Genomic DNA, 24303 nt, shown 5'->3' with positions numbered 1-24303 from the left:
AAGATATCTAAACAGTGATTATTTCTCCATCAATTTTGGAGTAGCTAGACATCAGCTGACTGTGGAGACAACAATGAGGCTTGTGTTTAAATGAGTGACTGATGGGAATGATGCTGATAATCATATTGATAGCTCATTTCCCACTTTAAACCTATTATTCTTTGGGACAGTAATGTTGTTGTTTTTTTCCGTAAGTAGATTAGGTGGACAATGAAGAGCTAGACATTTCTGTGGAACTGGGATGAAATATTTAAATGCAATTTATTTCCCTTTTCAACATAAATGTTACTTCTGGTTGAGATACAAACTAAAGGGAAATGCATTTGTCTTCTGGAAAGCCTGCTGTTTTTCTGAAGTATTGCATTATAGTGGAAATTTTCTAAATTTGATTGTGTGGCAGATAAGGTTTTTAATCCCAGGGTTATTTCTTACTGCTCCAGTATTTGGGGAAAAAAATCTCTTGTGGCTGTTTTATATGCCTTTATGGTTAGAAAACAAAGATTATAGTTTTGAATATGTTCTATATAATTGCCTATTTTAAAAGATTTATAGTCAACTGTGCTTAGAATTTGATCATAAAGTCAAAGGCTTTCTTCCCCCCCCCCTCCCTTTTATTTAAGTGCAAAGAAAAGTTTCCAGATTCTTGTTTCTGAAATGAGTTTAAATGGAAAAATGCTGTATTATTCCTTTAAGACGGAAGGAATGTCTTTATTTGTCTCATAACCATTACAGTACAACAAGATTACTACACTTCACATATCCCAGCTTGCTAGGAAGTTGGGGGTCGGGGCACAGGGTCCAGAGCTTGAACCCTCAACCTTCTGATCCATTAGACAGCACCTTAACCAGTGAACAAAACAAAAAAAAAACACTTAAAAAATGAACCCACCTACCAAATATGGTAAACTAATTAAAATAAATCACATTGATACAAAGACAAATCATACAGCAGCACATCCATGATCATATCACACATGTGTAGTTCAAAGTCCAGCCACTAATAATTCGTTTTCAATTTGAATGTAGATAGAATATAGTCAACTGTGCCCTCTGCTGGGACCAGAGGAATAGCACACTAACATCCTTGGATTAGTTTTCAGTCATTTACTGGCAAACATGTTAATCAAGTAAAACAAGAGCACAAATATTTATATACTCGTTGTCTGTGCAGTGTAGATGCAGTGGTATTCTTACTGCTCATTAAGAACAGGAAATACGAACCCCTACAATCTGAGACTTCCATCTCTCTAAAGGGACATCAATCAAAAGGTCGACAAAAGCGCACAAGGCAAATGGTGATTTTGTTTCTTCATCAACATGCACGATTGCCTGTCAGCAAGACGGCTGCGAGCGCGGCGAGTTCCGACTCGCTTGCAAGAACAGACGGTACAACATACAGGAGAGAAAGGACGTTTTTCTACGTCCAGGTTGTTGTGATGCCTTGTTGGCGTGTGATCAGGAATTCCTAGCTGCTCTTCATAGTGTTTGATGAAATGAATGTGATCAGTAGGCAGTTTACTCTATAGGTAACCTGCCATAATACACACATTCCCTTAAGATTAAGATTGACATTCAGTTCCTAGTTGAAGAGGAAAGCTGAAGGCAAACCCAGTGCTATGTCTTCACTCAGTTCTGTTTGGGCAAGGAATATGGGATGGTCTAAATCGGATTTGATCTAAATGAAAACATTCTCCAGAGATTGTGTGTCTTCTAAAACCTTTAACAGGTCTAAATTTGCCTTTTTAATTTAGTGTAGCTGATGTGTGTCAGCAATGGTAAATCATTTCGCAGCATCTCCACCAGTAAGATCTTCAGACCTTGCTGTAATATACAGCCCACTCTTTCTTTTTAGTGTGGGATGAGTGATCGAATGTATCCCAGCCGCGCTGGTTCATGTAGCTATTTCCATTTTTGGGTGTGAAGTATCCATTCTCCTTTTGATCTGCGGTAAATGTCGCATTGTCGTAGCCAGTTTTCATCCCATTTTCTTTCTGGTTGCCATCGTCACTGGCTCCAGGCTTTCTCAGGCTTAACGGAGGCTTCGATATGTGCCAGTTCCACAAAACATTATTCATGTCCTCCTGGGTGTGAATGCCTAGCAGTTTATCTTCCTCATTAGAGTGTTCCTCGTCGTCTTCTTTACCGTCGTCCCCGGTTTGGCTCTGCAAGTTGTGCATGTCCCCACTGGCACTCTGAAAGTACTGATGGATGCAGACTTTGGCAAAACTTTTGGCGTGTTCTGCGCAGAGCTCGTCGAACATCTTGCGCTCGATGTCAAAATAGTGTGACCAGTATTTCGTTTTGAGGAACGCAGCCTGACTGAAGCAAGGACGCATGGCACGGATGGTGAAGGCAATTAACGTAAGGATCAACAGGAAGAGCCAGCCGAATGCCTGTGGGTGCAAAGTATTAAAAGTTAATACAATATAATAAGCAACAAAGATACAAAGAAGTCTGAATCATTTATCGATATAGTCTAGCCAAAAAAGAAAAGATCGTAGTCTCATACCTGAGATACACATCGTATATACACGGTGGCTGATTCTCTAGAGAAAATATGTTGTCCATCAAATATGTGCTTGCAAGGAATTTTGGCCAGCAACGTGATCATCTCTGCTTCGGAGAGATTATGCCCAGTGAAATTTCCAATAACAAAGTCAGAAATATCCAAATCTATACTAAAGGCACAAAGAAAGCTTTTTCCATCCATTAATGTGACCGTAATCCAAACTGCAGGGGCAATCAACGAACGCTGTGTAACAGAAATAATCATGTAGCGAAAAATCGAAGGGTCCTTGCCTCGGTGACCAGCCGGTCGCTTCCATTCCTCAGAAAGTATGGACACGTTATTGTTCAGGACAAAGCCGAGCATAAAGAACCAAATCGCTGGTATGACCAATACACCAATTCCATAGGAGTAGTTGTATTCAGGCATACAGGGGCAGTTGAACTCAAAAGCGGAGTAGAGTTGTGCGCTAGCCAGGGCCATCAGGCCACAAACACCATGCATGAACGACTCTTGGTTGGATTGAAGAAACTGGAACATCATACGAAACTTATCCATTTTGGCTTGTTAGGGTGGATTCCTTGAATAACAAATCTGTTTAGGGGATGAAAAATGCAATTTAATACTTAAATAAATTATAATACTGTGATTTTGTCCTTAAAGCCATGTCATATGGGTCACAATAATTCTAAAGGAGCACAGTATACTGTGCACTGATTCAGCACTAATTAAAACACTACTAATAGACTCGATTCCTAACCAACCTGTATGCAGATATATACAGAAACACGTAGCTGTGCTATTCTAAAAAATTTTAAAAATACAAACAAGGTATGATATACTTACAAATTGTTCAGCTGGTGTTTATCAGAGTGTAATTTCTCTAGATATTGTTGAGTAAAATGTCTTCGTGGAATATTTGAAGTGTTGACGCAGTTTTCAGAACCGGAAAAAAAGACTTCAGCTCCACCCTCCACACACAGTGTCTCTCTCTCTCTCTCTCTCTCTCTCTCTCTCTCACACACACACACACACACACACACACACACACACACACACACACCTGTTGCCCCGTGATGTAATCACCCTCACAGACTCAGGTAATCAAAAACAGCATATATATCCCACATCTCACTAAGTAAAAGCTGACAATAAAGACATTATGTAATACTCATTTAAATGCTAGCTATGACATATGGTGTTTTTTTTGTGTGCTCTGGTCTTTTTAGCTAGAAAAGTCCTCTCATTTACATAGCTTAACATAACCACAGACAGGCCGTGTGGTCCTAGCCAAAGTCACTGCCTCACCCTATTCAAATTTTACAGTGCTGTGTCATCCTGTACCAAGCTGTGATCGCTGAAACACGAAGTCAAAATGTGACACAAATCTCTCACAGGAGTAGTGAAAAATAAACGTCATGAATTATTTTGGCATAAAAATATATTAGTTTTTTTCCCCCACTGTTACAGTCATGTTTTTGTTGATCAGAGGATCAGGGTTCAAGCCCCAGCACCCCCAAGCTCCACTGCTGGGCAATTAAGCAAGGCCCTTAACCCTTCCTGCTCCTGCACTCTGGCCCTGACTTCCTCAGCTACAAAGAAAAGTAATGTATGTGTGGTGATAACAGTTCTATTTTATTTTTTATAAGAATCTGCTTTGTTAAAACAAATGTAATTGTACACTTAATACACGTGCATCATGTATTATTTCTGCAGCCATCAGCTGCAAAAATATATTTCATGTATGTGAAGTAGAAGTGTCTCTTATTTAGGCCTTCGCTCGACATTAAACCCTACACCGGCCTCTGCACACCACTGCGGCCTTAATAACAGATTCTCTCTCTAGTCTCTGAAACGTATTTCAAACAGGAAAAAGTCACACATGGGCAGAACGGAAATGTGCAGTCAGAGTCTGTCTCAATGTGATAGGCAACATCCTCTATAGAAAGAGGCGCAGGGGTTTAGATTCCTGCCGTCAGCGGCGATCTACTTTGATGCTGAAAGGTCATTTACTCTTGACCGTAGACACAAAAATATTGCAGGTAGGTGGATTGAAATCTAATCTTAAAATTTGAATAAAATTTTTTTGAAAAATGATGAAAATGCGTTATGAGAAAAGGGGGAGAGAAAAAAGGAAGCTACCTATAATTTTCAAAGCAGGAAGTACTATGAGATGGTGAGCTGTAAGATCTTACAATTTAAATGAGCTCATGCAGTAAAACATGATGAAATGAGACATAACCAGAACAATGTGCTTTATAAGTATGTAAATGATATGTTTGCATTCTTCTGATGGAATTAGGATGCTACACTATATAATAAACTTAATCGTAAAAAACAATTGACTGTAATTCAGGATTGTTTGTCTATCTTGTGGATTTTCACATATAATTTCACGTTAGATCTTGAGTCTATTTGAAATGTTGAGTTTGGTGTAATATGATGGATGTGAAAGTACAACTTCCTTATTTGGTTACAGGATGGAGGAAATGCTTCTGCGAGTGTATGTAGTAGTAGCCAGTTTGCTGTACATAAAGGATCACACTGTCTATCAGGAGCAGGAGGAAAAGGTTCTCATGGACTTGCAAGAGAGGGAGTATTTACTGCAGAAGGAAGCAGCAAAGCTAGAGCAGGAAGCGTACCAGATGACCACAGGGCTGCCACATTCAAATCAGGAAGTGTCGCAAAGTCATGGCAGATTGACAAATACAGAAGGGGAGGATTCAGGTGTCCTGGTAGAAGGTGTCCAGAAACAGAATCTGCTGATTAAGCACATTCAGGATGAAGGAGATCCTCTTACTCATGACAGCATGCTACCTGAGGTACAACATGGAGTGAACATGGATGAAAGTGTCCCTTTAGAAACGAATGAAATTAAGAAAGTTCAAGAGCACGAAGGGCACGAGAAAGACGTTCCTCACAGCGACCAAATGAAAGACCTTCAAGGAAAATCTTCCCAGGTAGATCAGGTGCAAGGAACGAGCAATCAAATGCCATCTGAAGACGATGCGGTCAAGAAAAACACCGAGGAAATATCCACTGCCTCGAGTGAACAGTCAACAGAGAATTCCTACAACTGGTATTTATGGAAAATTATTTCCATTATATCCGTGATTCGCCTTCTCAGGAAATTCATTTTCAGAGGCTCACAAAGCTCAGGAATGATAAATCCCATCAAAGACAAGACTACATCTAGATCTCCAACATTCATTCCTGACCACCAAGTACTGAACTGCTTTTATGACCAGTGTGTACGAGTCTCTCCTGGCGCATGTGGACGAGTATGCGAGTTTGTTGAGGGTTTAGTGGATGAACTTTTGGAAGCTGCAAGAGATGCTAGCAATGAAGAAACTGACATGCAGATTGGGGACTTTATTGGTGTAGGGAGCTTATATGAGCTTTGGGCTACAGGCAAGACAATTGTATGTGATTTGTATGTACCCATAACCGCACCAAGATCACATGGATTTGAGGTTGAACTTTGGAAGAAGAAAGATGCTTCATTGTTTGGTTTGGGCAAGATCAAAATGGTGCAGGTTGAAAACACTTCAAATGGTTGCCCTTGCATGGATGGGAACGCTGATGACATGTTATGTCTTATTCATCCCCATAATGAGAAGAGTACAGTTATGATAAACGCCGTTGGAGGTCCACTATGCCAAGAAAATACACCATACCTTTCGAAAAAACAAGTAGTGAAATGGTTCAGGTCAGTGATTCTAAAAACATGGAGAGAAATCAGCCATAAGTATGAATTCGAGCTAGGATTTCGCAGCCAGGCTGCTCCCGGGGCTTTCAGAGTTCGATTTCGATCAGGGCAGATTATTCTGTTCAATATTACACCTGTAGTTCAGGTCAAAGCTTCAGAAGTGTACTTACTCTCTTATCTTTCCACTAATCAAAACATCCCAGACATTCACTGGCCCATTTCCTTTGCAAGTTATGAAAAAGCCCTCCTACAATACTTTAACAAAACTCTTCCTAACCATTCATGCCATGTTACATGCCTCCAAATTCTCTCGTTTCTACACAAACAGCAAACTAGTCTAACAGGGAAATGTGGGCTTACAAATCACCACCTCAAATTGACATTGCTACATCTCTTGATGAACAAGCCCACAGAATGGAAACATGAGCAGCTAACCAGCAGACTGATCGATATGCTCACATTTCTTGAGCAGAGGCTTCAAGCAAAAGAATTCCATCATGCTTTAATTGGGAATCCGCTTGTTCCTAAGGACATTGGGCTTCCTAAGGAATTTCAAACTGCAAAGCCAATTAACATTTTCCAGCCGATGGTTTTGGATCAAGATTGTTACTTGAAAACAGTCCGACATTTTCAGGAATTAGTGAAAAATGCTCCTATCTTTATCCAAGAGTATGGCTCAATAAAGAGCTCAGATTAGAGAAAATGAAATGAGCATTAATAAAAGAAATCGGTTTTGCAGAAGCAGTACTGCTTCCTCAAATTGTTGTACCCAATGCAAAAGCAATATTTATAAAGCTTTTAGTCAGAAGAATCCATGTACATGCCTTGCAGGCTTGTGTGTATTTTTGTTCATACTGTTCACCATGGCTTTGTATGGTTGTAAATTTCTTTGAATACATTAACAGCAATTCCACACTTCAAGTTCATTTGAGTCCAGTTTTATTACACAATATGGTAAAAAGCTCAGAATTATAAAGATCATTCAGGCATTAAGCAGTAATTTCATCAAAAGTATCCCAAAACATCTCAAATCCACCACGATCCATGATTTCTTCTGGTAGTTTAAAGGACTTGCTCATAGGTTGGTCATTGTTACGCCTCTCAACCATCCAGGAGTTGCTGGAGATCTTCATAGTCACTATATTAGGAGATTAAAGTGATGACATTTACACTAGTAAAAGAACATGGACAAGAAAGCCTTCCATTTCCAGTTTCTACTGATCCATTTGACAAAACTGCACTTCCTCTGCAATGAAGTTGGGAAAATGAGAAAAAAAAAAAAATTCAGGAAAATTGACTGACCGGAGGGATCTGGAGCAGGACAGGAAGAGTCACAGCAAGCACAGACCGAGTCATTTCCATACAGCTCTGACCACCTAAAGCACAATAGGGAACAAGAGCATTATTTCTTGGCAATTAAAGAGCTTGCTTTAGTAGTGCAAGAACTTGATCCTCACCCTTCAGTTTCTGGGTCATAGGAACAAGATTTTATGCTCGGAGTCGGTTGCTCATTTCCCACGTTCAATTCACAATGAATGAACATTTCCTGGGAAAGTGACAGCACATTAAATTATGGCAAATTAGCATGATTACTGTTAGCATGTATTCAAGAACAAAAACCATCTGCTTTAAATCAATGTTTATATTCTTTAATCTGATATCGGTAGATCCAGTCCACTTATTGCATGCTATTAATGCGTGTCTAATATTTACGATCTTGTCTTCAGGCGTAGAGGACATGTCCTTAAACATAAGGGCTGCCACGGAGAACCTTAACGTGGTCTTGTAATCGCTCGGGTAGAACTTGCTTTGATCGCTGGTCTTACTGTCCACCATGCATCTGCACAAAAGCATATTTAAAATGACTGCAAATTAAAGCAGAGGCTAGCATTAACATTAATTCCTTACCCATAGTTGTCGATCACAGTGTATTTAGGTGTAGCATCAGGGTCCGGAGATGCCGTGATGTAGCATTTGTTCAAGTAGATCCTCTTTCCAGTAAGACTATCAGGAGCCTTCGCTTCAAAGTACACGGGTTGGCCAATTGTATGACTCTGCACCATACTTAGAGGCATCCAATTCTCTGTAGAGAGAGTTTTCCCCATTTATCTTTAGTAGCAAAGTGCAGGGTAGCTCAAAATAGTCAAGGTAATGCATTTAACCATACTGGATAAAAACAAGACCTGCACAAGACAAATGCAACCCAGTCATGGACAGTCATCTTACTGATTGGGTTCAACGGCAAATTTTACACCAAAAGCATCTTCAATTAAAAAGGTTTTTTCTCTGTTAGGAAAGACTGCCAAGAGATCAATTTTGGCTCTACTGGTCAAGATTTAGTCACTGAAAGCACACATTTAGAACCAGGTGGACATTTTTCATGCATAAACCCTAAAAGATAAACAAACCCACAAGCAAGTACTTTAGTACTTATTTCTATGAGATTTAGAAGAATGAATGTTTAAGTGCTTACCATCTACAGATGTGAGCGAGACTACACCTTGTAGGCTCAAGAGAACAGTTCCTGCTTCCACTTGAGGCTGAAAACCAACACTGTAGGAGCGGAAATGCCTAGAAAGCAGAAAAATCACCATTTAGCCTTACAAGAAGCAACACATTCATTCAACTGTAAAGGATGAGGGAGAAAGTTCCAACTTGTTGTAACGACACTCCAGTTGTACAGAAAACGGTAGCTCACGAATGACCAGTTCATCGCTCACAGGCTCATAGGTCAGAGTGTTTGAATACAAGACACGGTTTTGGTTTTCCTAGAAAGACAAAGAAATCAGAGAGGGGGAAGTCAATTAGGACACTTTCAAAAACTAAAACTTAATCAGTTAGAAATACCTACCTGACGTTGTACATTGCAGCTGTTGATGGGATACAGGAAGTAGTAATGCTCAGGTGTGTCTTTATTCACAGGACATGTTCCCACTTTGAGATATTTCTCAGCTTCTGGATTAGTAAAGAGACTCTTCAGAACCCTCACGTAAATCCGGTCAATGTGACACAAAAGCTGTACACTTTTTGGTTGAGATGGAGGTTTTATCTCAGGAGAAGGCAGCGTTGGCAGTAATATAGGCTTCATTTCATGAGGTATGGGTCTGCGGTTCCTTGCAGGTACAAACATAGTCTTGCGCACAGCTGAAGAGTCAATTGGCTGAGATTCTGGTAATTTCAAAGGTGGACACGGTGTACCAGGAGTCGGAAGTGGAACCTTAACCTTGTAGTGTGGTAACAGTTCCTCCACTTCAGGCCATGTGCTATCTGATGCAGTGTTAATCACAAAGGAAGAAGGACTCACCATGTAACTCAGCCCCACCAAGAGAAACACAACTTTCAGCAACATTTTTTTGAACATCTAAAAGAGCCACAGGATAGCCTTTCAAATTGAGCTTAGCCTATTTATAAAAGCTAGCCGCCGAGCAGCAGAGCGTGGTCAGTGTGTAGTGATTGGATATCTTCTGCACCTGGTGTTAATTGGCTCAACCAAAATTATGATTGGCTTGTAGAGGGACCTGTTATACTATGCAAAGTATGACCTCTGCTGGTGAACATGCTGTTGTGCTCTGAGTGTGAGGTGTGTATGTACCTTCACATACAGTATATACTGTACAATCTAGTGTAGATAGATAGATCTTGTGTGTAGAGATACTGAAATGAGGAGAAAATATTATGCTGGAGCAGTCAAGTGTACTGGCAGCGTAATGCATACATGTGCTGTCATATTTTAAGAGCAGTTTTAAAAGAAAATGAGGGATGTGCCACATAGCACATAAAACCCAGAAACTCCTTGCAGCAAAATATTCTTTTATTAAGTCATTTGTCTCCACATCAGCCAGCATGTTTATCTTTGTGGGATGATGACGTGAAACGGGATGTGGTAGCTTAGTGGTTAAGATGTTGGACTACAGATCGGAAGGTTGTGTGTCCACCAAGGTCCACCAAGCTGCCACTGCTGGGCCCCTGAGCAAGGCCCTTAACCCTCAAGTGCTCAGTTGTATGAAGATGATAAAATGTAAGTGGCTCTGGATAAGGGTGTCATGGCGTAAGGGAGAAATGTAATGAAATACAGCAGTATGGTGTGATAATGGTATGAGATATATCCTGTCCACCTTGAAGGTTAAGGGCTACTCTGAAAGGGAAGGAAAAGTCAGGTCTCAGTCTTAACTATTGACCTGATGCTCTGTGAACAAACATATTCATATGCAGTCACTTTAGTCACTTAGAGAGACAAATAGAAACGTTTTCTTTTCATTTCACATTATGGCTGAGAACAGATGTAATCGAACCAATGGAGGAAGCTCACACAGTCAACCAAAGCCTGAAGCTGTCACTCTGTCACTCAGTGGTGTGAAAAAGACAGATGACTTTAATTGTTAAGCCACACGATTTCCAACCGCGTCAAATCTTTTTACTTTTAGTTTTAAGCCTGAGTGGTGCAAAGTGAACACTCCAGCTCTAGCTCTGCATTCATGATGGGTCCACTGCTAGTCAGGTATTTCTAAAGCTAGGATTACTTCTAGAATATATATTTTTGAGGTACTTGACAGCTACAGCTTTTCTTTAAAAGATCTTTTTTTTGTTTTAAAGTACGTCTGAAGCTTTTACAAGTGAAACTACAGAGTATGTGGTGGTGGTGCTTCTGTGCAAGAACTACAACACATTATGATTATTATGAACACAGTCCTCATGTTTTATTCCATATATATAGATCCTCTGAAGATATGTGACAGCTGAACGACAAACACACCTCCAGACTTTTGGAAAAAAGCTGTGTCATTACATCACATTCTCACTAGACTGGTCAGTCAGTGAAAGGAAAATTCCTGTGGATTTTAAGTTACACATATTTGATTGTATTTTATTAAATGTTCAAATAATGTTATAGTGGTCATAAATTATAAATCTCAAACAAATAAAGTGGAATTAGACACCGAATAAACATAAATATTTGGGAACACCTGTGTGATCTTGTTATACCTATTAAAATTAAGCATCGACAATGGCCGATGATTTAATTCTCAAAAAATAAAAAAATAAGTCATTCAATACTTAGTAATGAAATAAAAAACATCTTACACAAAAGGTAGGGGACAACTGTGCTGCTTGCCACCTTAATATTTCTCTGTCTCACACACACACACACATACTGTACACTACTTCCTGTCTGAGAGCCTGTCTAGCTGCAGTGACTGCTATACACACTAGGGGGTGGCAGACCTGCTAACTCAAAAAAGGAGTAGGATTTTGTTATTTTTCACGATAAGGCTAGCTTCAGGATAGCTGAAAAGCAGCAGGTTTAATAGATTCCAAAAAAGTACATTGAGATGAATTCATTCCTTTTTAAAAAAAAAAAATTATATATTTCTCATGTAACAGATAATGACACAATTCTATAATAATTGACTTTCAGTAAGATGCAAAATTAAACAGACTACACCTGGGGGGGGGGGGACATTATGTGTTGAGCTTTCAAACCTAGGGCCTCAATATGAGAGATTAAGACCCAGATGAACCCAGCCTGGGCTAAGAGTGTGGGAAACTTTTGATGCCCAGCTGTCAGTCTGCAGCCCAAGAGCAGCTGGATTATCTGCCAATTAAGGTGTGCTTGTGTGCATCAGTCTGTTCCTAAAGGAGCTCTGTCACTGGTTGAAGAAATGAGGGCAGCCATTCACATTCACCATGTCAAACTCAGAACAGATAAGATGGATGAATAGGTGGTGGTGCAGAAGCAATTGAAACACCCAACATCTGGGTTGGTATCCTGGTGCAAGTCCAGTTTCTTCAACCTTTACTCATTTGTCTGCAGGGCCACATGCTTGATTCTGTGAACCCAGGAATACTTAATACCCAAGATATTGGTGCAAGCTCATCTTCTCCCCCCCCCCCATATCTCATTTCTGAGTCCCAGAAAGCTGGTGCACTTCCAAGTTGATTGCCTTCATATGGAGGCAGATCACATCCTCCAGGCATCCTGCAGTTCTACAGAATTCACTTAATCACATGACTGAGTCAAGTTCCTGCTTTTTGCAAATAAGCACACTCCTTTCCTCATGCCCCATTCTCTATAAATCATGTGATAAAATACTTTAGACCTGGTTGTTGTAGTGAAAGAGTGAATTTGGATACTCCAACATGAGAAACTGATAATTGTTAGTCCCATAAAGACATGTTTTAAAAAACAGTTGATTATAACCCTTTGGGAGTGGCTTTAAATTAACACTCCTGATGAGAATTTAATTCCTACAGGCCAGACATTTGTAACAAGGTCTATTGCTTATGAACTAGCTACTACTGCTATACAGTACACATGCCTCTGGTGATTTAGGTGATAATATACACTAACAAATTAACACATGAAGGCAGTACTAAAGCACACGAGAATCCACCCTTAAAAGTAAACCAAGCCACATGAGACCAGATATATAAAACATTTGAGTGTACAGAATGAATTTAGCAGATCACGACAAAGCTAACCAAAGTTAAAATATTTGAAATTTGTCCAACATTTTCAGGATTTGGTGAAGTACACCTGTATTGTCTGGGAGTATGGTTTAATAAACTTCAGGATTAGGTGAAGCAAGCTTTCAAATAATAATAAAAAAAAAATTACAACCTAATAAGCTGTTCCCCATCCCTAAGCAATACATACAACTGTAAAAGGTCAGTGTCCAGTGAACATCTGAAGGCTGTGTACTTCATAAAGCTGTGCATTTCTTTAAATGAAAGCAATTCCACCTCTTTCTGAACAAAAATCCCAGCATTTATTACAAGAGACATCTATAAGAGACACAGTCAGACTTTATTATTCACCATGTAACAAAGGCACAGGGTGCTCTGGATCAATCAAGAACTTTCTCATGAGCATTGTCCCAGAAGAGATCAAACTCTGCATAATTCAGGGCTTTCTCCCCTGTTTTAAAGTGTTTCTGTGCAGGTTGTTGAGTGTACTGGCTTTTAACCTCCCAGGGACTGCTGGAGATGATCTTCGTACCCACTACATCAAAAGTGAACACATTTAGGAGGTAACAAGAAAAGTGCCAGGTTTCCAAATAGGAAAAAAAACCCACACTCAAAAGTGGGGGGGAAGAAAAAAAAGAAAAAAAAAATAGGATAAATGACCCACCTGAAGGATCTGGAGCAGGACAGGAAGTGTCACAGCAAGCACACAGAGAGTCATCTCCATACAACTCTACCCACCTAAAGCACAGAAACGGGTCATTATTTGTGCAATCAAAAAGACAACTGCTTTAAGTTAGCACAACAACGTGAACCTCACTCATTTGTATCTGCCTTGTAGGAACAGGCTTTTGCACTCAAAGTTGGCATTTCTGGTCCCAGGTGCATTTCACAGTGAAGGAACATTTCCTGGAAAAAGAAATTTTACCGGTTAAGGGTGTATTTGGGACGTATTTACAGGGTCGGTCACAAAATTGAGGTCATTAACATTACTGTAGACAAACAGTATCTTATTTAAATTCCATACCAAGGTAATGGACATATGTTCAGCTTTACATGTATTTACCCTCTTTTCTGAAGGCTGGGACATCATGTCCTTAAACATAACAGCTCCCACAGAGAACCGTAATGTGGTCACATCCTCAGTAGGGTGGAACTTGCTATGAGGACTGTTCTTGCCATCAACCATGCAGCTACACAGAAGGATTAAAAGCTGCCAAATAAATTCAACATGGAATGACTCCAAATTAAAGCAGATTCTTTACCCATAGTTGTCCATCACAATGAATTTAGGTGTAGTGTCCGGGTCTGAAGAAGCAGTAACATAGCACTTGCTGAAGTAGAGCCTCTTTTTATCATGACTAGCAGGAGTCCTGGCCTCAAAGTACATGGGTTGCCCAAATGTATAGGTCTGCCATGTAGCAAGAGGTTCCCAATGATCTGGAAAAGAAAAGAAATACATCTTCCAGTTGTAGCCAGTTTGCCAGCGTAGATAAAATTGAAGCATGACATCTTTAAAGCATCAGTTCTTCCACAAGACAGCATATATTAAGGACATGGTCACTTGAAATCTCTCAGAAAAAGAATATTTATCCATCTTACTGGGATTGATGGACATTCACAGATAGAAGATTGTGGTCCAGAATAAAACATGTATGAAAGACCCGTCAATGCTAACAATTCTAATTACACTAAACATTGAAGCCAATCCTTCACAATCAAGTGACCTGAAAAAAGGAAGACCTTTATTATTAAAAAGTAGCAGCTTGTTTATTACCACAGGATTTGTGTGTTGAACTTTCATGTAGGGATGACCGAGTGCTTACCATCTACAGGTGTAAGTGAAACTCCACCTTGTAAGCTTAAGAAAACTGTTCCTGCTTCCACTTGAGGCTGATAACCAACACTGTAGGAGCGGAAATGCCTAGAAAGCAGAAAAATTACCACTATTTAGCCTTACAAGAAGCAACACATTCATTCAACTGTACATGATGAGAGAGAAAAAAAAAAAAAAAAAAAAAGTTCCAACTTGTTGTAATGACATTCCAGTTGCACAGAAAATGCGATCTCACGAATAATCAGTTCATCGCTCACAGGCTCATAGGTCAGAGTGTTTGAATACAAGACACGGTTTTCATTTTCCTGGAAAGACAAGAAAAAAAAATTGGCAAGAGGACTTTAACGATAGCAAACAACCGCTCAGACATTACATAACTTTGGTCACCCCATAAGAATCAGTTAGAAATACCTACCTGACGTTGTACATTGCAGCTGTTGATGGGATACAGGAAGTAGTAATGCTCAGGTGTGTCTTTATTCACAGGACATGTTCCCACTTTGAGATATTTCTCAGCTTCTGGATTAGTAAAGAGACTCTTCAGAACCCTCACGTAAATCCGGTCAATGTGACACAAAAGCTGTACACTTTTTGGTTGAGATGGAGGTTTTATCTCAGGAGAAGGCAGCGTTGGCAGTAATATAGGCTTCATTTCATGAGGTATGGGTCTGCGGTTCCTTGCAGGTACAAACATAGTCTTGCGCACAGCTGAAGAGTCAATTGGCTGAGATTCTGGTAATTTCAAAGGTGGACACGGTGTACCAGGAGTCGGAAGTGGAACCTTAACCTTGTAGTGTGGTAACAGTTCCTCCACTTCAGGCCATGTGCTATCTGATGCAGTGTTAATCACAAAGGAAGAAGGACTCACCATGTAACTCAGCCCCACCAAGAGAAACACAACTTTCAGCAACATTTTTACATGCCTAAAAGAACAACAAACACACAGATGTGACTGGCTTTAGCCTGTTTATAACATTTAGATGATCCTGCACAGGCGTGGTTATTGGTGTGATTGAGTGTGCTCGGCACCTGCTGGTAATTGGTTCGACTAACTAACAATTGGTTTGACCAACTAACAATTGGTGTGAAGTGAAGTTGGTTTGACTTTGACTTGCTTGTGAATTGCTGAGCCTGGGGCTCAGATTTTTCATGTATTCTCGTCCCATTTTTTGCAGGCATGAGCCATTGGCAAGAACCATAAATGGAGGATACTATTTTTAATATAAACACTGTATTAAATTAATCCCTATATAGTGTTAGGGAGTTACATGTGATTGTAATGAAGTCCATGTTGTTTGGAAGAGCTTCAAGTTATTATTTTATTTATTTTTTCACACTGTCAGGGTATTTGCTTGAAAACTAGTAATCTTTTAATAAATATTGTCCTTCATATAAGTAAAATGCAGTCGAAGGTAGTCATTTCAGTCATTTGGATAAACTGGAGATAACATGATGTCATGCCATAAGTCAGATTTATTGCCATGTCCCAGTTTACACAGTTACTGTGAAGTCAACTATAAAAAGTGAGAGTCCAGAGAACCAGCAGCAGTGAGGTAAACCAATATATGTAGCTGTAACTCTGAGTGGTGTAAGAGCAGACTGCATACACTGGGCCAGAATTTGTATTTATTTGAAATTTTAAAGAGATACACTATATTACCAAAAATTTTGGGACACCCCTCCAAGTCATTGAATTCAGGGGTTGGGCTCGGCCCCTTTAGTTCCAGTGAAAGGAACTCTTAATGCTTCAGCATACCAAGACATTTTGGATAATTTCATGCTCCCAACTTTGCGGGAACAGTTTAGGGATGGCTCCTTCCTGTTCCAACATGACTGCACACCAGTGCACAAAGCAAGGTCCATAAAGACATGGATGAGGGAGTTTGGTGTGGAGGAACTTGGATGAATTAGCAAGGCCTTGTTGTCCAACATGGTCAAAAATTCCGCATAAACACACTCTTAAACCTTGTAGAAAGCCTTACCAGAAGAGCTAAAGCTGTTATAGCTGCAAAGTGCAGGCCAACTCCATATTACATTGATGTGCATGTGAAGGCAGACGTCCCAGTTTTGGCCTGGCTCACAGTCCCCGCTCTAATTCATGTCTTGGTATGCTGAAGCATTAAGAGTTCCTTTCACTGGAACTAAGGGGCCAAACCCAACCCCTGAAAAACAACACCTGAATTTAATGACTTGGAGGGGTGTCCCAAAACTTTTGGCAATATGTTGTAAGACAGTGATCAGATACTGCTCACTTCAGGGATACTGTATACACAATACGAATATTGACGGGAAACTGAGAATTAGATCAAGGGTATGATTAATCTTGTAAATAGGGCCTAGAACATTTTCTGTAGCACCAATACGATCAGTATAACAACTAATTTGCAGTCATATTTATCTGTTTATTGTTATTTTTAGCCTACTCAAAAAAAATTACGTTTAAGTCAATCAAAATGTTAGTTTCATATGTAACACTGACTCAGTGATCCCCAGATCACCACTAGGGGCAGTGTGTAACACCTGAACAACATATTGCATGCATGTGCACACATGCCAAGATCTTCCAACGAGGCCATACAGTGACACGCGATGCAGTACTCACTGTAAATATCCCAAAGCCATTGTAGACTCTCAACACCAATAAGAAAACTCATAGAACAACAGTAACACACATAGCAGTTAATTTCACAGGAGGTGTGTCACAGCTGGATAATATGGTGTTGAGGTCATGAGATCATTAGGAAGAACAAGGGCATGAGGTATATGAGGTCTCACTTTAGGACTGTCCATATGCCCATAATGAGGAGACATTCCTCACAGTGTGAACATGTCCCAGTCAACCGTCTATAGGCTATGATGATAACGTTCACCACCCAGTGGGCTAAGAGCAATGAATTACTTCACACTTTGGTTGATATGTACAGGATTTAAAAACAAATTCAATCCAAAGTCATTTATCCACTGATGCATAGATACACATACTCCCTGTTCTATTAGATGAAGTACAAGAAATCATCAGGTCATCATTCAGGTCAGGTCATAATAAGGGTCAGTGGCACACACACAAATACACACACACATGACATACACCACACACACCTTTAGGGTAGATAGGGATTTATCACTGTAAGAGAGCTGTCTATGGTGATTTAAAGAAGTGTGGGTAGAAGGCTAAACTTATAATTGAACCACAGTGCATGTAGCAGCAAGTCCCTGTCTCCACTTATAGACATGCATTTAAGGAAGTCAAACATAACACAGAGGTCATAGATACACTATATTACCAAAGGTTTTGGGACACCGCTCCAAATCATTGAATTCAGGTGTTGTTTTTCAGGGGTTGGTCTTGGCCCCTTAGTTCCAGTGAAAGGAACTCTTAATGCTTCAGCATACCAAGACATTTTGGACAATTTCATGCTCGCAACTTTGTGGGAACAGTTTGGGGATGACCCCTTCCTGTTCCAACATGACTGTACACCAGTGCACAAAGCAAGGTCCATAAAGACATGGATGAATGAGTTTGCTGTGGAGGAACTTAACTGGCTCAACTCAGTAGAACACCTTTGGGATGAATTAGAGTGGAGACTGTGAGCCAGACCTTCTCATCCAACATCAGTGCCTGACCTCACAAATGTGCTTCTAGAGGAATGGGGTTCCTTTCACTGGAACTAAGGGTCTAAGCCCAACCCCTGAAAAACAACACCTGAATTCAATGATTTGATTTGGAAGGGTGTCCTAAGCTTTTTAGCAATATAATGTACCTAAATATATGGTATCTTGAGTCCACTATTCCATGGACATACATCATTTAACACTACTGAGTTTCTTTTGTAATGCAAATCTGGTCATAGCAATTAAATCGCCAACATGTACAGCTACCTCACATCCCAAATTAATTCCAAGACATCTTCTGTGATTCTTTTTCCAGATGTTATAGAAGCTGCAGTTGACCACGAGTAACATTAAATAGGCTAATTCCACATAGGCTACTTTTATATTAGGTAGACTTTTTCATTAAAAACCAATTAGTGATAATGGCACATCAGCCTTACTTATGTCCTCCTCAGTGTTAATTGTTCTGAAACTAGAGTCTTCAAGAAGCACATTATAGTTCCTGCAGTTCAGTCTTTCCACCAGTTCAAAGTGACTATCAAATGCAATTGAAGAGTGCTTTTACTGAGAAGTCCCGTGAGCATTTTATGTGATTAGTTTCATCCTTACTGGATTGAACTTTGCAGAACTTTAAATTCAAGGCACATAATGAATATGACTGAACTAACTTGTGTTCTTTTGTGCCGTGTCCCCTCACAAAATTGTTTATATCTGTACTCAAATAAGTTGATCAGACGACAAAGAACTTTTTTATTTAGTTAGTCTACTGTAAGATTTCGTGACACAATTTTTATTAAACGAGAGAGGGAGCTTTCCTGCAGCACCTGCCGGATTGTGGCTGGTTATATGTGAACTTTAATGGGCGAAAGTAATGATCCCCCTGTCTCTCAGACTACAGGGAGATTTATACGCCTATAGTGATACTGTCTCTCTACAGCTGCATATGATCCATTCATATCAAGTCTAAACATATACTGACGTGTTTCCTTGGATTTTCTCCCAGTCACATAAAATTGGTCAAAAAAGCTGCAGGCTAGAAGACTTTATCCTTCTTTCTTGCACAATTTTTTACAGGATACATGTTCAGATTTAGCTTCTTAAAATGTTGCTTTGATTTAAGCTTAAAGTTTTTAGTTTGTATAAATAGTTGCTGTGTATGAGAATAAATTACATAATGTAGGTTTTATTGTTTGTGATATTTCTTCCATTTGTAAGTGATGAGGTAAGAAACTTTGTTATTCTGTGATTTATAAATAACAAAATTTCATATAGAGTTAGTTCTAACGCACACGAAATCATTTCCAATGTCAATGAGTTCAAATCCAGGTAAGCACCCACTCATATTATCTATTCATTTATTCATCTTCAGTAGAGGTTTTAATCCGGTCAGGGTCAGGGTGACTGTGGAGGTCATCCTGAGAACACTGGAGGTGAAGCAGGAATAAACCCTCAAAGGGTACGATGTGTGGTCCAGATAGGATGAATATAAAATACTTTACTTTTTCAAAAACAGCCCAAGGAGAAACACATCCTTACTAGTTACCTCCTAGTTGAGTAAATGAAAAATATATACTTTTCCACCATATTATTATTCAGTTGTTATTTCTGACTGAAAATATTCTACACAAGCTCCTGAATCCAGTTCAGGGTCCTAGATGAAAAATGTCCTTCTTCTTGCGTTCTCTGTGTTTGTGTGTGAGTCCGGACGTCGTTCTATGGGTTCTTCCCTCGACTCTGTTGTGAGCTATAATGGCAGAAGCTTAGTAAAAATAGAACTTAGTCATATTTCTTGCCATACAACATGATCTATCATTGACTGAGTCATACAACATGTTGATTGAATCAGATGTCAGAGTCGGTTTACTTGTGAAATTGTACATTATACCTATTCTTAAATATTATTTTTGGGGGTATATATACTTTAATTGGGTAATGTTGAAATTGTACTCTGTAAAATTTAGAATAGGATCATTTGAATAGTTTTAATGTAGTTCGTTTTAGTTTAGCTGGGAGTCAGAAGATAGATAAGTCACCACATTGCTGAACTTGAGTATGAGAGCCCCTGACCCTCCTTTAGTAAAGTCTTAATATATTGGAGTAAGGAAATATTTTCTTTGACTCACAAAAAGACATAAACTCCATCTAATTTAAAAGGCTGTCTAGACATTGTTGGACATTGTGGGCATTGTGAAACCATCTAAGCAATATGACCAAATAAGACCTGTAATAGATACCAGCAAACAATGTCCACTTTCATATATGAAAAATTCAATTTATTCTTAAAAGGAAATCCTTTGCCGTATAAATGGTTCAGGAAAATATACAGTATCTGTATCCATGTAACTATGTCTTTAATGACATTTCAATTTCAAGCATATAGCAGTTGTAAACCTGACCCCAACCAATTTAGCCTCAACTCCAGCTTTAACCTCTGATCCATTAACCCTTAACTACAATCTGCCATATATAAGAAACTACAGACTGCCTCAACCCAGATTCCACTCCACAGTACCCATCAGAAAGAGCTCTTTCCCAAAAAGGCTTGCATATCATATAGAAATATGTTTCATTCAATTCAGTTTATCCAAATATATTTGGTATTTTTACACTGGCTTAAAGCAGCCTTACCAAACATTTAGAACACTTAATCCAATCAATTATTAGTATGGGTGCGGCAGCAAGACATCAAGGACCATCACTGAACAAAGGGTATATGTGACCGTGATTACCATTTAGTATCGCCTGACCATTTACTGTAGGTGATAACACCTAGAACAATACCAAGCCAAGGTGTACGTGACCGTGATCATTTAAAGACATCTGGCTAGACGATAATACCACCCGGGCCAAATGGCTGACACTCAGTTCTACATTTAAAGTGAAACTCATTTAAATCACACACAGTAAACACTGTATAAAATGTTTGAGCAGGATTTGTCCTGCATTCTCTTTGACTCCCAAAGTACTTCATGTATTTGGTCACTGCAATAAACTTCTTCTACATTAAGGTCTTCAACGCCCTCATCGTTTTATATTTCTTACACATGCTGTAATTGACAATAACACCAAATCTTAGCCATGTAACATAACATACACACACAGTGCAATTTCAGATAGTCATAATGTATGAACGGAATTATTCTATCATGGAAACATTTTTCACCAATGCACCTGATCTTAACACTTGTCAGCTGACCAATAGGAAACATCCCCTTTACCTATTTGCATAGGATAGCTCAGGATCCAGGCCTCATTTATAGTGCAGAGACGGCGCTGGTTAAAGTAGTAAATGACACAATAATGATTCGGATTCTGAATGATTTCAGATCAGGATTGGGTCTCAGGGTTTTGATGTCATATATTATGGTATTTTAAGGGAATGGCTCATATCTATCTTATCTGATAGGTTGGTGATCCACAGGGTTCTGTTCTATGTTCACTACTTTTATCCTTATGTGTGTTTTATTTATTAAACATGGTATTAGCTTCCAGGCCAGTGGAAGGTCAGAGTAAGTGATGGAATTAAAGACTCTTGTTCCTCAGACAATCACTTGAAGGCTGGCTAGAGATGTCATGTTTGGTCTCTGATGACCCAGACATCTCAAGTGGCCTGTAGGTTGACAACTACATCTTTAGCAGTGCAACTTTGACAGAATGACAGTTTCTGGAAAGACTATAAAGAGCATTTTGTCGAAACAGTTTAATCAAGTACAAGGTCCACTAGAGAGCAATGTCACATCAAGGGACAACTAAAAATAATCACCTTTTAGGAATAAAAAGCACTGTATTGTGGTCCTCTTAATGTAGTAGTTGGGTTATTTCTACATTGTGTTCTGGTTTTTACTTTTTCCCTGCGTCTAAATGGATCTATACAGCTTTTTAATTGTGATTTTATTTATGATAATAATAAATTATAAATAATTAACAGCAAGGTAGACAAGGTAGTAGTTAGGAAGTTTAGCATGGCAGAGCTATGACTGCCGGAAATTTCATTTCACAATTGGAAGAAAACTCTACTGGCACTTGATTACATTTTTATTAATAAATAATTTAGACAGTGAAAATTAGCTGACATCGTTTTCGAATTAGGGCATTTTTGTACTTCAGAAGTACAATCCTGTTGAGCTTTTACTTTCATTTCTTAATTAAAGCCAAGGACCTGTCTCCTAAATAACAGCAGGGAAAAAATATCTCCATAAATCACTATGAGCAACCCATAACATGTCTGTTTGCATAGAAATATGTGTAGCCTGTGGTTCTCTGTCTGTTTTCCAGGTGCACCACAATAAAGCAAATAATTTGACCACTTTTTGTCCACTCAAAAAGACAAAAGTTGATATATTTTTTTTATTATCACAGCTAATTTAACAGTTAATTATATAATAATAATAATAATAATAATAATAATAATAATAATAATAATAATAATAATAATTATTATTATTATTATTATTATTATTATTATTATTATTATTATTATTATTATTTTATTTTATTATTTTTTATTTTTTTATTTTTTTATTATTATTATTTTATACTCTTGTGATTTTAAGTATTTTATAATTCAAAATAAACAAAGTGACCTAGAACTAAAACTTGTTCAATTCGGATAAATGAGATCTATAGCCATGTTATGGCATCTCACCTGGCATCTAGGTCCTTGAAACACACATTTGTTATCTTTCTGGTCTTTTTTTTTACAACCTTTGGCAAGCACCACACATCAACACCTACGCTGAAATTTGGCTTGGAGAAGACTGCCTCAGGGAAGAAGCTTTGGGAGGTTGGGACATGCTGGCTTCCCTGGCATTAGTGATCAGTTTTGTAATCATGCCACATCATAAACATAGTGTAATATGTAGTGTGCGAAACATGAAAAATGTCCAAATACTTATTTTGGCAGATTCATAAATTACTGCAAAATCTGTAGACATGTCATTTTACCTTTTGTGACATATAGCTACTGTGTACAATGTTTTTAATCCTAGGAGATGGAGTGCTCTTCAGTTGAACTGTTGGTGGTCTACTTGCAAAACTATTAGGAAGCGCTATTCCAATACCACATTTTACTTAATAAAACTAGCATTTTTTAAATTATAAAGTTGTTATTTTATCGCTAATGAACAAGCCTAAGGCGGCGGTGGCAAGAAAAATCTCCCTGAGATGATATGAGGAATAAACCTTGAGAGGAACCAGGCTCAGAAGGGAACCTCAACCTCATTTAGGTGACACTGGACAGTAAATAATGTAAATGTAAATAATGTCCTTTCTACAACAGCAACCAAGAGCTCTTGAAGAGCTATTAGGTCAGTGCAGTTTCTGAGTTCATTATAGACACTAATTCTTTGTTGTCGCAAGCTGACAGATACAACGGCAGATTTGTACCTGTGTGATAGTCTCAAAGTGGTTCTGCCCATAGCAATCCCCTGGTCCACAGGCTGTCCACGCTAGATCTATACACAGCAGCAGTGAGCACCACCACCTGAACTGAACCAGTTGTACTGCTATGGTTCCATAGCACTTTCCATTTGAGTGTTGTTTAATTATTTTATAATCATTTACCTTCACCCTGATTGGATGAAACATTTACAGTTCATATGAGAACATTTTAATACATGGAACATTGTACATCCATTTTCTGTACTATTTATCCTACACAGGGTCACAGGAAACATGGAGACTATCCCAAGGGACTCAGGGTACAAGGTGGCTATCCCACTGAAGGGTGCAATGACTCACACACTCACACAGCCTGGTGGGATAGACACACACAGGGCAGATTCAAGAATCAAACCCCAACCCAGAGGTGTGAGGAAAGCTGCCATGAGCCCATCTATCCATTATCTATCTATCTATCTATCTATCTATCTATCTATCTATCTATCTATCTATCTATCTATCTATCTATCTATCTATCTATCTATCTATCTATCTACTTTATTTATCTGTCTGTCCATCCGTCCGTCCGTCCATTGATCCGTCAGTCTATCTATCTATCTATCTATCTATCTATCTATCTATCTATCTATCTATCTATCTATCTATCTATCTATCTATCTATCTATCTATCTATCTATCTGTCCGTCCGTCCGTCCGTCCGTCCGTCCGTCCGTCCATTGATCCGTCAGTCTATCTATCTATCTATCTATCTATCTATCTATCTATCTATCTATCTAT

At 38.9% G+C, this 24303-nt stretch overlaps 4 protein-coding genes across 5 annotated transcripts; 1 reads left to right on the top strand and 3 right to left on the bottom strand.

Annotated features, from left to right (window-relative positions):
* Window positions 1–699: 699 nt before the first annotated feature.
* On the bottom strand, window positions 700–3632 carry LOC131346538 (calcium homeostasis modulator protein 1). 2 transcript variants are annotated; one of them, XR_009203629.1, is made up of 4 exons: window positions 3353–3632; window positions 2510–3100; window positions 1222–2393; window positions 718–840 (listed from the first exon to the last, which is right to left on the bottom strand). XR_009203629.1 is itself a non-coding variant. In XM_058380021.1 (3 exons), exons 2-3 carry the CDS (start codon window positions 3062–3064, stop codon window positions 1812–1814), a joined length of 1137 nt encoding a protein of 378 aa, XP_058236004.1. In that variant the 5' UTR covers window positions 3065–3100; window positions 3353–3632; the 3' UTR covers window positions 700–1811. The 2 variants fall into 2 exon arrangements, 1 of the variants encoding a protein (XP_058236004.1); XM_058380021.1 differs by having other exon boundaries at window positions 700–2393.
* A 782-nt stretch (window positions 3633–4414) lies between these two features.
* LOC131347231 (inositol 1,4,5-trisphosphate receptor-interacting protein) lies at window positions 4415–7221 on the top strand. Its single transcript, XM_058381204.1, has 2 exons — window positions 4415–4548; window positions 4986–7221. Exon 2 carries the CDS (start codon window positions 4987–4989, stop codon window positions 6910–6912), a length of 1926 nt encoding a protein of 641 aa, XP_058237187.1. The 5' UTR covers window positions 4415–4548; window position 4986; the 3' UTR covers window positions 6913–7221.
* LOC131347232 (zona pellucida sperm-binding protein 3-like) lies at window positions 7138–9584 on the bottom strand. Its single transcript, XM_058381205.1, has 8 exons — window positions 9067–9584; window positions 8871–8983; window positions 8689–8786; window positions 8124–8298; window positions 7929–8055; window positions 7673–7761; window positions 7518–7591; window positions 7138–7353 (listed from the first exon to the last, which is right to left on the bottom strand). Exons 1-8 carry the CDS (start codon window positions 9574–9576, stop codon window positions 7205–7207), a joined length of 1335 nt encoding a protein of 444 aa, XP_058237188.1. The 5' UTR covers window positions 9577–9584; the 3' UTR covers window positions 7138–7204.
* Window positions 9585–13024: 3440 nt separating this feature from the next.
* LOC131347010 (zona pellucida sperm-binding protein 3-like) lies at window positions 13025–15441 on the bottom strand. The gene is made up of 8 exons (XM_058380841.1): window positions 14930–15441; window positions 14707–14819; window positions 14504–14601; window positions 13943–14117; window positions 13744–13870; window positions 13498–13586; window positions 13345–13418; window positions 13025–13215 (listed from the first exon to the last, which is right to left on the bottom strand). Exons 1-8 carry the CDS (start codon window positions 15425–15427, stop codon window positions 13061–13063), a joined length of 1329 nt encoding a protein of 442 aa, XP_058236824.1. The 5' UTR covers window positions 15428–15441; the 3' UTR covers window positions 13025–13060.
* Between the last annotated feature and the right edge of the window lie 8862 nt (window positions 15442–24303).

Source organism: Hemibagrus wyckioides, linkage group LG26 (genome assembly GCF_019097595.1).
Source record: "Hemibagrus wyckioides isolate EC202008001 linkage group LG26, SWU_Hwy_1.0, whole genome shotgun sequence".
In the NCBI taxonomy this organism is placed as follows: Eukaryota; Metazoa; Chordata; class Actinopteri; order Siluriformes; family Bagridae; genus Hemibagrus; species Hemibagrus wyckioides.
The sequence above is the reverse complement of the archived record's forward strand: the minus strand, read 5'-3'. Positions and strand labels throughout refer to the sequence as shown.

Coding starts and splice junctions, on each gene's coding strand:
- LOC131347010 (XM_058380841.1), bottom strand. CDS start 15,427: ATGTTGCTGAAAGTTGTGTTTCTCTTGGTGGGGCTGAGTTACATGGTG. Junction 14,118..14,503: donor TTCACTTACACCTGTAGATG/GTAAGCACTCGG, acceptor TTTCTTTTCCAG/ATCATTGGGAACCTCTTGCT. Junction 13,216..13,344: donor TCCTGCTCCAGATCCTTCAG/GTGGGTCATTTA, acceptor CTTTTGATGTAG/TGGGTACGAAGATCATCTCC.
- LOC131346538 (XM_058380021.1), bottom strand. CDS start 3,064: ATGGATAAGTTTCGTATGATGTTCCAGTTTCTTCAATCCAACCAAGAG. Junction 2,394..2,509: donor ATATACGATGTGTATCTCAG/GTATGAGACTAC, acceptor TTGCACCCACAG/GCATTCGGCTGGCTCTTCCT.
- LOC131347232 (XM_058381205.1), bottom strand. CDS start 9,576: ATGTTCAAAAAAATGTTGCTGAAAGTTGTGTTTCTCTTGGTGGGGCTG. Junction 8,056..8,123: donor ACTGTGATCGACAACTATGG/GTAAGGAATTAA, acceptor GCTTTTGTGCAG/ATGCATGGTGGACAGTAAGA. Junction 7,592..7,672: donor TATGACCCAGAAACTGAAGG/GTGAGGATCAAG, acceptor ATTGTGCTTTAG/GTGGTCAGAGCTGTATGGAA.
- LOC131347231 (XM_058381204.1), top strand. CDS start 4,987: ATGGAGGAAATGCTTCTGCGAGTGTATGTAGTAGTAGCCAGTTTGCTG.